Here is a 13,608-nt window from a genome sequence, read left to right on the forward strand (position 1 = left end):
ATAAAAATAAAATTTTCTGTGCCAGAAAAGATATCATAAACAAAATTCAAAAGTAAGTGTCTAAGAGAAAATATTTACAATACATGTAAACCAGAAAAGGATTAAGATCCAAAATATATAAAGAACTTCTATATACTCATAAGCAAAAGACAGAACCCAGTAGGGAGATGGCAAAGGATATGAACAGATAAATCAAAGAAGAGGAAATAAACAAGGCTAAGGAACACATGAAAGTAAAACCTTCCTGACTAGGAATCAGGGAAACACAATATAAAACAGTAAGGTACCATTTTCCACCAAGAGACTGGAAATTTTTTATATTTCATTATATAAAGTACTTGGCAAGGGTATGGGGAAATACATACTGATGGTCACTGCTAAACAAAACATAATTGTATGCCCATTTTCAAGGGCAAGTTGGCAGTATCTGTTTAAATGTGCACACCACGTAAGCTTGCAACTCTGCTTATTGGAATAACGAGAATTTATTACCTATGTAAAAAAAGATCATGTGTATCAACCAACGTGTATTTGTGTAGATATGTATATATCTATCGTTAAAATGTAAATAAAGAAACTTAAAAAAAAAAAGCAGGGTTCTAACTTCCAGCTCTGCAGGGATTTACTTTGGTTAGCCCAAATGCTATGATGCAGGTAAAGGGAATTTTACTTTCTCCACCCTCCTCTAGGGAAAAATACTCCAGCCTCCAGCCTAAGGAAGCATTTTGGTTGCTATTCCTTTATCCTAGTTCAAGTGCACCTATTGTGGACTAGGCTTTAAATCCTCACCCAGGGGGGCAACTGTTACAGTCCAGACAATTTCAAAGAATAAAGTATCTTGTAATAAACACTTTAGGACACATACTAGCAAGAAGCTTCTTTGCCACTGAAGGTCCTCTTGTTTCCTGTGGAAATATCTCCTTTGCTACGACGGGCCTCCTCTCACTCTTTGGTGATGTACTTCGCCATCTCTCTAAGGCCCTTTGGCTACCAATAGGAAATCTCCTCCGAATTTCACTGAAACATTTCTTTGCCTTTTTTGGTGACAGTGTCTTTTCCAGGAGGGATTCCAAAGCCTGCCATGAAACAGTTAATCATTCTCTTAGTTTATCTCACAAAAGTCTGACTTCTCAATTATAAAACTGAAAATGGGAACTCCAGAAAAACTCATTATTAAATGGCTATCTCTAATTGTTAATGAAACATCACTTAGTTTTAAAACTTGGTTATTTAGAAATCCAATTAATAAAAGAATTCGGCATGTTCTTTTATATGTTTAGCTCACTAAAACCAATAGCAAAAAAATAAAGAATATGACCACTCTTAAAGGCATCCAAATTCTAAAATTAAGGATTCCTATTTTAAAAAATAACCAGTCTTCAGAATATAATCCTATACGCTATATAAGCATTTTAATGCTCAATGAAAACCTCATAAACTTAAATTATCCTTTAAGTGAGCACACAGACTGTATTTAATGTACATCTTCATAAACTAAAGGAAACTTAGCATGTCCAGTGGCTCTAGTCACTCATCTACCACAACGGGGGAGATCTGTGCCCCGCCACCCCTTCTAATAGAGGCATGTCCTCTAACAAGTACCCACTCGTCACCAGGCAGCAAGGGCCCAGTCTCCCTCCAGTCAGTACAAGTTAAGGACAACTGAACACAGCCAGGGACATTTAGTTCAGATGACAGTAAGGCAATAAGAAAATAATAAGCTATGGGTTGGTGTAGTACACATCAACAAGAAAGAATAAATTTCTTGTGCTACTGAATATTTTCAAATGTAGAGGAGACAAACATTATATTTCAGAAACGTTATGTTAAGGCACTCCTGCTCAAAATTTGGGAAAGGGACTATATCTCTTGAGATCCTTTCTAGGATTAGCAAGATATGTCCTCTAAATGAAATCATCTGGCCAATAAATATTTCTTATGGATAAGTTTAAAAAGCACCACATAACTTGATATGCTACCTAAAGGTCTCCATTTGACAATAACATTCCTGATAGTAAGTTCTATACACATGAATGTAACCAATGTAAATCACAAATATATTTGCTAGATAATGAAACTGTAAAGGTAGAAGGGGACTTAAAGATCACCAAGGGCTGGGCTTCCCTGGTGGCGCAGTGGTTGAGAGTCCGCCTGCCAATGCAGGGGATACGGGTTCGTGCCCCGGTCCGGGAGGATCCCACGTGCCACGGAGCGGCTGGGCCCGTGAGTCATGGCCGCTGGGCCTGCGCGTCTGGAGCCTGTGCTCCGCAACGGGAGAGGCCACAACAGTGAGAGGCCCGCGTACCGCAAAAAAAAAAAAAAAAAAGATCACCAAGGGCTAGTTAATGGTAGAATTGGTCTGTCACTTAGTCTCGAATTCTTCCCACTACAGCATCCTTCCTCTACAGCCAACAGCTTACTGTGTCACACTAACAGAAAGGCCATCCTTTTATTTGTGGATGAAAATGTGTGGCGCAGTGGAAATAACATTGGCATGGGAGTCAGAAAACAGGCACTGGATTTCCAGCCATCAAGAGAAGTAACTGTGTCATGTCTCTGACCTTTTTTTTTTAATCTGTAAAATAAAAGTAATAAAACCTATTGCAAATCTCAGCAACGCAGTAAGGATGAAATGACAGCACCCCACAAACTTCAAAGAACTATAAAGGTTTAAGGACACAGTGTTTTTGCTGTCTTTGTCACCAATAAAACTAAAAACACTATCTATTCCTGACTAGTACATGCCGGTTGTGATTTCCAGAAGTCTCTAGCCATAGCACAAGACTTTAGACTCTGCTTCCATATATTTTTGTGTTTTTTTTCAAAAATCTATCTAGATTGCACACTGATATTCTAGTCCAAGCACTAATCTAAACAGTGCTTTACTGTTTTCCTTTTGTATGCTGACAAGTTCTTTTGGTCACGGTATGGAACATTCTGTTTAATTAATGGACCTGGTTAAGAGTTGTTATATGTTCTAGACTCAAGTCAACAATTCTCAAAGCAGTGAAATACAATATAGACTAGACTGTAAAAACAAAATTAAAAGGAAGTGCTTCTTCTGCCCTCTGCAAAGCTTGAATTTACTAGGTACCAGCTTTGTCTTGTGTTCTCCACAAATCTCAATGAAATTAGGCAATGGTAAACATTACTTCCCTGCTTAGAAACAATGCACTTTAAACAAAAATTGGTGTCAACTTCATACCTCAGTTTGTTGCAGGATATCTATCACCACATCAGGGACAGAAGAATTGGCCTCCAGCTTGGCAGAACAGAGTGAAAGCTGGCGGATGAGGCTGCCCAGTTCCTTGCACCAAGTAGGAACTGGGTGCTCTAACCGGTCAGTAAACTGAGTAACAAACATCTGTAAGGCCCGAATGGCTCCTCGATGGGCAGCTGCCAGCCTGGACACTGCCCATGACTGGCAATAAATGAGATGTGAGAGTTATTTCAATACTCACAACTTCTAAACATTAACCCAACCCTTACGAACGTTTATAGCCCATCTTCTTTCTATGTAAGAACAACTTCTACTGTAAAAACTTTTTCATAGTAAAGGGAATTGTAAAGCTGAAAGGTTTTCTAATGAAAAAGCCTTTTCCCTTGTATGCTCAGTTTCTTATACCAGGAGCAAGAACAAAAATCTATTTTCAGAATCTGTTTCTTGGAAGATGAGCCCAAATTCAGAATATGTAAGATGCTCACTCCCTAATAGGTTTCTACAAGCACTGAAAATAATATTAGTGCAGGGAACCCACACATAATACTAACAAAACACTGGAAATGTAGTTTATAAGTAGTATTAATCATAATTAAATTGCATCATACCTTCTTAGTGTGTTTAATTTTATGTGGACTCAATTTATCCAATTCTTCCTGGATTTCTTTAACCTGTTTTGTAAAGGGGGGAGAAATGAAAACTTCGTACCTTTCCACTGATCTTTTCCATAGAAAAGGATACATTTTCTCTTGTCCAAATATAACCATTATTATTTTTTTTAAATAAATTTATTTATTTATTTTTTGGCTGCGTTGGGTCTTTGTTGCTGCGTGCAGGCTTTCTCTAGCTGCGGCGAGCAGGGGCTACTCTGCATTGCGGTGCGCGGGCTTCTCATTGCGGTGGCTTGTCTTGTTGTGGAGCACAGGCTCTAGGTCCATGGGGTTCAGTAGTTGTGGCGCATGGGCTCAGTAGTTGTGGCTCGCGGGCTCTAGAGCGCAGGCTCCGTAGTTGTGGCGCACAGGCCTAGTTGCTCCACGGCATGTGGGATCTTCCCGGACCAGGGCTCGAACCCGTGTTCCCTGCATTGGCAGATGGATTCTTAACCACTGCGCCACCAGGGAAGTCCCAAATATAACCCTTATTAATTCAAGTCACTTGAAAATGAAACAAGGCTCTTCATTCATGCACCCCCAAAGTAGCTATTGGTTTCCAGTTCGAGATGGTGACTAGAGCACGGGGTTCACCTTCCATCCCTTGGTCCCCAATGTAAGAGGAATGTAACATGAAGGAGTGAAGGTGAAGGTGACTCTGGAAAGGTAGGAGGGCCAGATCAGGATGGCTTCAGTGCCGTGGCTAAAGAATTCAGCCTCCGCCCTCTAAGTAACAGCAAGCCAGTCACACCTTTCAAGCACAGCTCTGATTCGTGTTTCAGAACAATCCTTATGGCAGCAGCACAGAGTAAAAGACAAAACGAACCCAACAAAAGTACAAACCAAAATCTAACTCGTGCATTTTCTTTGAAAGGAAAGAGTCCAGTTGGGGTTCAGCAATAAGGCTAACACGTGAGCTAAGTGGCCAGAAATGCGTTCAAGGCTTACTGATGAGTAAGGCGTTAAAGTTAAACCAAACATTTAAAAATTCTATCTACAATGTAAAAAATGTAAATGCCTGCTTATCGGCCACTCCATGTGTCCTGAAAGACACTCAACACGTTCTTCACTCTTTACTATTTAGTAAGGACGATTAAACTATTTACTATCTACTAAGCTTCTAGTACACAATACACATGAGACAGATGGGAAACTAACAAGGTCCCTATCCTCGAAGACTATAAGGTGCATTACTGGGGACCACGGGTTTCAGGGTGACTGATCCACTTAAATTTATCTGCAAAAATATGGGCTGTATAAGCATTTTTTTCTGGGGAAAGGACACATAGCTTTTAGTAGATTCTCAAGAGTCTATGACCCCAAAAAGTAAAGAAAAAAACAAAAACAAAAACAAAAAATCCCCCAGTATTTAAAGAGTTTGGCCAGGGACTTCCCTGGTGGCGTGGTGGTTAAGAATCCGCCTGCCATTGCAGGGGACACGGGTTTGATCCCTGGTCTGGGAAGATCCCACGTGCCTCGGAGCAACTAAGCCCATGTGCCACAACTACTGAACCTGCACTCTAGAGCCCACAAGCCACAACTACTGAGCCCACACACCACAACTAGTGAAGCTCGTGTGCCTAGAGCCGGCGCTCCGCAAGATGAGAAGCCACTGCAATGAGAAGCCCGTGCACCACAACAAAGAGTGACCCACACTCACCACGACTAGAGAAAGCCCGTGCACAGCAACGAAGACCCAACACAGCCAAACATTTTTTTAAGTAAATAAATAAAACAAATAAATTTATATTAAAAAAAGAGAAGGCATCGCAATGAGAAGCCCACGCACCGCAACAAAGAGTAGCCCCTGCTCGCAGCAACTAGAGTAGGCCTGTGCACAGCAATGAAGACCCAAGGCTGCCAAAAATAAATTTTTTAAAATTTTTAAAAAGATAAAAATAAAATAAAGAGTTTGGCCATATACACATGATACACAAACACACATAAAGGCAAAGGACGAGAAGCAGAATTATTTGTCCACGTGTTCAGGAAATTCGGCCTCACAAACACATCAGAATTCATGTAGGATACCTGGTGCTGATATTCCTGAGACAAAAGGAAAACAGGAATTCCCTAAGAAGGTCCCCCGGTCCCTGAGCCTCCGCACCTGCTGCTGAAGGACGTAGAGCATCCGGGCAGAACGGACGGCCTGCTCCTGCCTCCTGACACGGATTCTCCGCTCTTCATCTGGATCCAAAGCTTCTTCCATGCGATCTGAAAATAGTTTTCCCCCAAAAGTGGATTATAAACCACACACTAAAAACTTATAAAAACTTCAATTACTCAAAGAGATATAATGAGGTTGACAATCTCTAGTTTTATTAAGAAAAAAAATGAAGCTGTCATAACCAAAAATTTCAGTTTTCATCAGCCAAAAAACTAGGAACCAGCAAGTGGGCCTGTGTCCTGACTCAGAGATGGAAGAGACATGAAGACTAACTAGATCAAGCTCCCCTCCAGGCAGGAATTCCCTGAACCAAATCCCACTGGACAGCCTATGCCACAGTTATGCATCTCTTACTATTTTTAAATTCTTTCTATTGAACCCAAATCTATAATGCTTTCTATTTTTTTTTAAATTAAATTTCTTGGTCGCGTCACGTGGCATGCAGGATCTTAGTTCCCCGACCAGAGATGGAACCCATGCCCCCTGCAGTGGAAGTGCAGGGTCTTAACCACTGGACCACCGGGGAAGTCCCGTGCTTTCTACTTTTTAAAAAAAACATTTATTGACCTATTTTTATGTTTAGCAAGATTTCTTTTGCACTCTCTTATCCTGAACCCAGATGAGAAGTCCTTTCTCCAACATATTAAGACACCAAGGGCTAAAATTATTTGCGTGTCCAAAGTCTTCGTTTATTTGTCAGGAAGCACACCCTCGTACACACTGCTGGTCCACATTTTCAAAAGATTCATTCAAAGAAACTGTTTCTGGAAGACTGCCTGAGCAGCTCAGCTCTAAAGGTCCCCTGTATGAGGCCCCATCACCAGAGCAGTGGGCCTCGTGGCTTTGCTCCCCTGGTAGCATGGTTTCTACCAAACTATGCTGTGGAGTCATGCCGCAGACCGCTACTGAGCAATGTTAGGAGAAAAAAGCCACTACGCTGCTGCTATTCTGATGTAGGAATGTTTTCGAATTGCTCATATTACACAACATACTCTTTATGGAGACCCACCAGAGAAATTTTTTTCCAGCCTCAATACGTGGTACAATTTTTTTCCTCATACAACTGTTTTTTTCTTCGTAAATTCTGCAATTGATCACATTTTCCTTGTGAGCGACTGTGAGGAAGCTCAGAAACAAGTCTGTAACCCATTCCTAATAAATCTTATTTTTCCTTTCCTTATTTTTTCCTTTCCTTATTTTTTCCTGTGCCAAAATATCCTCATTTACATATTTTTGTTCTATTTTATTCAATCTGTTTCTGTAAGGCACCTTAAATTTCTTACATAACATGCATACACGCACATATGCATACATTACTTGACTTTATAGTGTAAAAGATCATTATAGACTATGTGTTATCTTAGCACAGTAGCTCCTTTTGATGTTAACTCCCTATTCCTTGCAGTCTGAAAGCTAGGCTTGATCCCCCTACTTGTTAGCTATGGTAACCCCAAATTTTCCATGTGCAATCCATCTTCTACTCCCCAGGGAAATGCAAGGGCATAGGGAACACTGAAAAACTGTAGAGAACAGTATATGAGGATCACGCACCTTCCTTTCTACCCTGTGGTCAGATATTTTATACGTATATCCATAACTCCCCATCACTGCTGTGTACTCATCTAAACATTGCCTAAGTTAGAACTGGTTTTAGCTATAATATACAGGTATTATGCTCTTTTCTGAACAAATTAAAAATCATTTTTCTGGATACAGAAGCAAAACATTACAGGATAATTACAGGATAATTTGCACTCAGGTGCTAGAAGACCTAAGCTTCAGACAACAGGTACTGAAGTTACTAGGCGGGGCCCTCAGTCAGTCGACTTACCAAGTACAGCCTAAGGAAAAGGGGCTCTTTCAGGTACCTCTGCTGGAAAGAGGGGCTAGGGCAGGGCAAACGCATCAGAAAAAAAGACATTGGTCAAAGTCAAAGTCCACCTGTCTTGTCCTGAGTGCTCACTCTAGTGACAGGAGAGAACGGAATGTGACGGGGGCGGGGGTCCCGAAGAATGTATTTGGGCTATACCCTCTCCTAGCATCTTTTCGAAGTCAAGAGTCCAATTTTTCTCACCTTTTTTAGTTAATTCTTCAATTTTATGGATACAACTGCTCAATTCTTTCTGGAGTCGCTGAACTTCCAGCAGGCTTTTGTGTCCACACAGGTTTTTGTGGTCACCTATCCTGGCACGTGGCTGAAGTCCTGGATCACGAGTGGGTGGCGAATTTGGCTTGGTGAGGTCTGACTGTCCTGGATGAGATGTGTACAGATATACCTTGGCACCTGAGCTGGAAATTTCTACTTTGGATGGCTGGTTGCTGCCGTGACAGACTTCCCGACTCTTTGATTCCTTCCTTTCCACTCTGTGGTCAGATATTTTATGGTTAGAGTGTCCACATTTCTGAAAGATTTGGGGCTGACTTCTGAGATGGTGTTCTTTTATATGTTCTTCAAGCTGTCTTCGTTTTACATCTCTTTTGGCTAGACGGACGGCATAGCTAAGTCTCTCTTCTGATATGACAGAAAATGAAACAGAACTGCTTACGTCAGGACCGTCTCTAAAACCTGAATCTCTGCAATGGTATGACTCATTGTATGAGTGCTTCAGTTTTTCAATTCTAATTCCATGTGGGCAAGAATATCGGATCGCCAAGTTGCTTGAATGTGTAGGAACATTCCTATTAAACTGCAGCTGGTTCTTTAAAAAAAAAAAAAGCAAGCACACATTAGAAAAATAACATATTGCATAGTTAGTATATGTCTATAATCAAGTTTCTAACATTTCACCCACACGATTATTAGTGCTAAGAGGTATTTTCCTGTTGTACTGATAGAAGCAGCTACTCTCACACACCCTTGAATTAACCATACACCCCTGGTTCTATCCTACAATCACCCAGTCCCCAGTATTATACTTCTGGTTTACTAGTAGCATACTAGAATCCTCCTCACAAAGTCAGCTCAGAAAGCTTCAAACAGAACCAGTAAGTTCCTCAACTCCCCAGTGATAGACTTCTGCCCTGTATCAAAATGTCAGTTTCCAGCAAGTGATCAGTACAATTCATTATGAGTGTTCCTGAAAATTGCTCCACAGATGCACCACACAGAACCTAAGCCACTGACAATACTCTTCCTGAGATTTTTCATCTGGTGGTTAGACCACATCTCTTATTCTACACCTAAGTGCATCTTGCTCTAAACAGTCCACTTCACCTTCTTATGCAGGTTTAAGTCTTTGTTAGTTATAATCATGATAGACACAGGTTTTGTTTTTCAGTTAACAAACATAGGCATGTTTCCATACTCCCACAGTTTGCATTATTTTTCACAGTTGAATTTTCCAAAATCCAATGAATGGCCTTTTCATGCTTAACCTAACTATAACCTTATTATTAAATATTTAGATTGTTTCAGCTTTTCCACTAATAGAAATATTGCTTCAATTAATATTCCCATGCATTTAGTTTTTTTCTCTTTTTAGATTATTTCCTTAGGATAAATGATCTGTTCTGCAATTACTATGTCAAAGGGAGCAAACAATTCTGTGGCTTTGGACCTGTCCATGGCAGGTAAATAGCACTAGGAGAATCGTGCATGCAAACCCAGAGCAGCCTGTGCTATGACGCCTTATTCTTGGGACGGCTTCCCCAACTCTCACAGCACACACAAGAACATGTGTTTATAGAATCACGTGTATGAAGAGTTAGTGTAAACTAACCCAGTGTGATAAAACTTCAGGAAAGTATTTTAGGGAAAGAAAGTAGAGATGAGAGAGAGAAAAAAAAAAATTACCATCTGAAAGGCGCACAGAATGAGGAACAATACTTGGAACTTATGGCCTTATTGGAGAAATCTTCCCCCAAAGTAAAAATAACCTAAAATACCTAGGGGATTTCATATAAGTACTAGGAAAAAAAAAAAATGAATGAATGAATTCCTCTTTAACCTGGGTGTAGGGAAAGGCTTTCTAACTGTGACTCAAAATCCATATGCAATAAAAGAATGATAATTTTTACTACATGAAAATAAAATTTTTTTAAACAATTGCTGTTTTTTATGGTTTCAAAACACCATAAACAAAGTCAAAGAACTGAAAAACTGGAAGAAAACTATTTGTAAATTGAGATGAATAAAGACCAAAACTCAGTAGAAAATGGTGAAAACATATAACAGACAACTAACAACAACAAAAAAAAGAAACACGGCCCTTAAATATATGAAAAGTTCATCACGTTCATAAAAACACAAATTAAAAATACACTGAGACAGCAACAGATCAGCAAAAATTAAGAGATATAACAACACATGCTGTTGGCAAGACTGGGAAAACAGGCCTTCTCACAGGACGCTGGTGGGAGCACAACCCTCAGAGACAGGACTCCGGCAACAGCAAACAAAACCACACATGTGTTTGCCTTTTGACCGAGCAGTCTCACTTACAGGGATTTATCCTGAAGATACACCCCCAGGGCCTCCCTGGTGGCGCAGTGGTTGAGAGTCCGCCTGCCGATGCAGGGGATACGGGTTCGTGCCCCGGTCTGGGAGGATCCCATATGCCGCGGAGCGGCTGGGCCCGTGAGCCATGGCCGCTGGGCCTGCGCATCCGGAGCCTGTGCTCCGCAACGGGAGAGGCCACAACAGTGAGAGGCCCGCATACCGCAAAAAGAAAAAAAAAAAAAAAAGATACACCCCCAACAATACATATGCACAGGGTTACTCACTGCTCTATTGTAACTGCCAAGTATTGGAATTGACCTAAATGCCTATGTAGAAGCATGTCTCAAACTGTGCTATATCCTGGACTTCCTTGGTGGCGCAGTGGTTAAGAATCCGCCTGCCAATGCAGGGGACACGGGTCCGAGCCCTGGTCCAGGAAGATCCCACGTGTCGCAGGGCAACTAGGCCTGTGTGCCACAACTACTGAGCCTGTGCTCTAGAGCCCTCAAGCCACAACTACTGAGTCCGTGTGCCACAACTACTGAAGCCCACGTACCTAGAGCCCGTGCTCCCCAACAAGAGAAGCCACCACAATGAGAAGCCCGTGCACCGCAATGAACAGTAGCTCCCACTCGCTGAAACTAAAAGCCCACACTCAGCAACGAAGACCCAACGCAGCCATGAATAAATAAATAAATAAATAAAAGAAAACAAAAGAAACTATGCTACACCCACACAGAGGAGTGCTATGAAGATGTTAAGAAGAATGAGGAAGGTGTGTATGAACTCATGCAGAGGGATTTCTCAGATATGCTGTTCAGTGAAAAGAGCCAAGTGCAAAAAAGAGTATCTGTAATATTCCACCCTTCAAAAAAGGGGAGAAGTACTTCATGAGAAAGCACACACACACATCTGATCATTTGTGCAGAAAGAAACAAAGGGAAGAAAAATCAGAGAATAATAAGATTAGGTATCTACAGGGTGTGGGTAGGAATTAGGTGGAAAGGATAGAGGGAATGGGGGGGGCGGTAATACTTCACTGAATGTTCCTTTTTGCACACGTTTGTTTGGAACCACATTAATGTTTCCCATATACTAGAGAGACAGGAAGGAAGAGGAGAAGGGAGGGAGAAAGGGAGGAAGATAATAAATAAAATTCATACGGATGAAGGAAAACCCTAGAAATAAATACTAACAGAAACCAACGAACCAAAATGAAGTTCAAATGACTAACATAACCACACTAAAAAGTGGAGGTTTAAAAAAAAAAATCAACCCAATTAACTTTTGAACACAGCATTTGGACTATATGCCCTCAGGCTAAAGATAAAAAGTTCTCTAAACAAATACTGAACTCTAATTTGTAGGGTTCTTTTTTTGCGTAGGCATGGATTGCAATTCTCAAACAGTTTTGTACATTCTAGGATTGAGCAAATGAGTACGCATACTGTGGATAACTGGAGACTGGTTTCACACTGTTGAATACGGGAGTTACAAACGGGAAGTGTTGGATTGGACTGGAGATACCTGTGTGAACTCATGGGTTTAATATAGACAGATAGGCAGGTAGACAAACAGATACACGGAAAGGGAGGAAAGAATGGAGTAAGAGAGAGGAGGGGGGAAGGAAGGAGGAAGTGCAGATCTGCATACAAATGTGTGTACAGGCACACAAGTATATACATCTATTTCCCAGTTATGTCCTCTGAGAGGGCATATGAGAGAAACACTGACATCCGAGAACCAATGAGCATATCTAGTACCTGGATACTGATTCCTAAAATCCATTCTCCACCAAAGGGACGAAGTCTCCTTTGATAAATGGCTGATTCTAGGGCTGGGACCGGGGAAAATTATGCTGAGCCTGGAATACCTTTTTATAGCAAAAAGTAGTCAAAGATTGATGGAAATGTGAAAGGGACACTGGAATCAGCTTGAAGTGACTCTCATTTCACTGGCCAAATCAGAGACCTTTTTTTTTTTTTTGCGGTACGCGAGCCTCTCACTGTTGTGGCCTCTCCCGTTGTGGAGCACAGGCTCCAGACGCGCAGGCTCAGTGGCCATGGCTCACAGGCCCAGCCGCTCCGCGGCATGTGGGATCTTCCTGGACCGGGGCACGAACCCGTGTCCCCTGCATCGGCAGGCAGACTCTCAACCACTGCGCCACCAGGGAAGCCCCAGAGATCATTTGAATATCATACTGAATTAAGTAACAATCTAAAAGTCTGCTCTGATATAAATAAATAAATAAGTCACCACTTGCCTACCATCATAATAAAAAATTGATTCAGGCAAAAATCATCCATGAGCTCTTTTCCGGTTATCGCTGTGCAAGGGACCATAAGCAGCAAAGTCTCCCGAGACACCCTCTAAGAGGCAGTGCAGGAAGTCCTGCACGAGAACCAGCGCAAATGCCGGAAGTTTTTGGAGACGGTGGAGCTTCGGATCAGCCTTAAGAACTATGACTCTCAGGAGGACTAATGCTTCTCGGGCACCGTCAGGCTTAAGTCCACTCCCCGCCCCAAGTTTTCCGTGTGTGATCTGGGGGACCAGCAGCGCTGTGATGAGGCCAAGGCTGTGGATATCCCCCCCATGGACACCGAGGCCCTGAAGAAACTCAGCAAGAATGAGAAACTGGTCAAGAAGCTGGCCAAGAAGTATGATGCCTTTTTGGCTTCAGAATCTATGATCAAGCAGATCCCACGAATCCTGGGCCCAGGCCTGAATAAGGCTGGCATGTTCCCTTCCTTGCCGACCCACAATGAGAACATGGTGGCCAAAGTTGATGAAGTGAAGTCCACAATCAAGTTCCAGATGAAGAAGGTGCTGTGTCTGGCAGTGGCTGCTGGCCACATGAAAATGACAGATGATGAGCTTGCATACAACATCCACTTAGCTGTCAACTTCCCGGTGTTGTTGCTCAAGAAAAACTGGCAGAACGTTCGGGCTTTGTACATTAAGAGCACCATGGGCAAGCCCCAGCGCCTGTACTAAGGCACAGCTTAATAAACCATACTCCCACCATTAAAAAAAAAAAAAAAAATCATCAGTGAATGCTAAACTAGCAAATGAAGTTTGGGGAATAAAAGGATATTAACATAGTCTCAAAGACAGATACTTCCAATTACAAAAG

At 41.7% G+C, this 13,608-nt stretch overlaps 2 protein-coding genes across 9 annotated transcripts in view; one reads left to right on the forward strand and one right to left on the reverse strand.

Moving 5' to 3' along the window:
* KIAA0753 overlaps positions 1 to 13,608 on the reverse strand; it is a 61,313-nt gene that overhangs the window by 39,935 nt on the left and 7,770 nt on the right. For all 8 annotated transcript variants that reach the window (XR_014291926.1, XM_082604071.1, XM_082604072.1 and 5 more), the window contains exons 3-7: positions 8,112 to 8,736; positions 5,978 to 6,084; positions 3,829 to 3,891; positions 3,206 to 3,421; positions 866 to 1,076 (exon numbers count right to left, since the gene is read on the reverse strand). Coding sequence is in view for 7 of the 8 variants with exons in the window: in XM_082604071.1 (XP_082460197.1) it covers positions 866 to 1,076; positions 3,206 to 3,421; positions 3,829 to 3,891; positions 5,978 to 6,084; positions 8,112 to 8,736 (1,222 nt within the window). In the remaining variant the exon portion in view is untranslated. The remainder of the gene's footprint in view (positions 1 to 865; positions 1,077 to 3,205; positions 3,422 to 3,828; positions 3,892 to 5,977; positions 6,085 to 8,111; positions 8,737 to 13,608) is intronic.
* LOC309793634 (large ribosomal subunit protein uL1-like) lies at positions 12,790 to 13,539 on the forward strand. The gene has a single exon (XM_082604261.1). The coding sequence runs from the start codon at positions 13,068 to 13,070 to the stop codon at positions 13,467 to 13,469; it is 402 nt and encodes a 133-aa protein (XP_082460387.1). The 5' UTR covers positions 12,790 to 13,067; the 3' UTR covers positions 13,470 to 13,539.

Source organism: Mesoplodon mirus, assembly GCF_964341445.2.
Source record: "Mesoplodon mirus genome assembly, chromosome: 18".
Taxonomy (NCBI): Eukaryota; Metazoa; Chordata; class Mammalia; order Artiodactyla; family Ziphiidae; genus Mesoplodon; species Mesoplodon mirus.

Coding starts and splice junctions, on each gene's coding strand:
- LOC309793634 (XM_082604261.1), top strand. CDS start 13,068: ATGGACACCGAGGCCCTGAAGAAACTCAGCAAGAATGAGAAACTGGTC.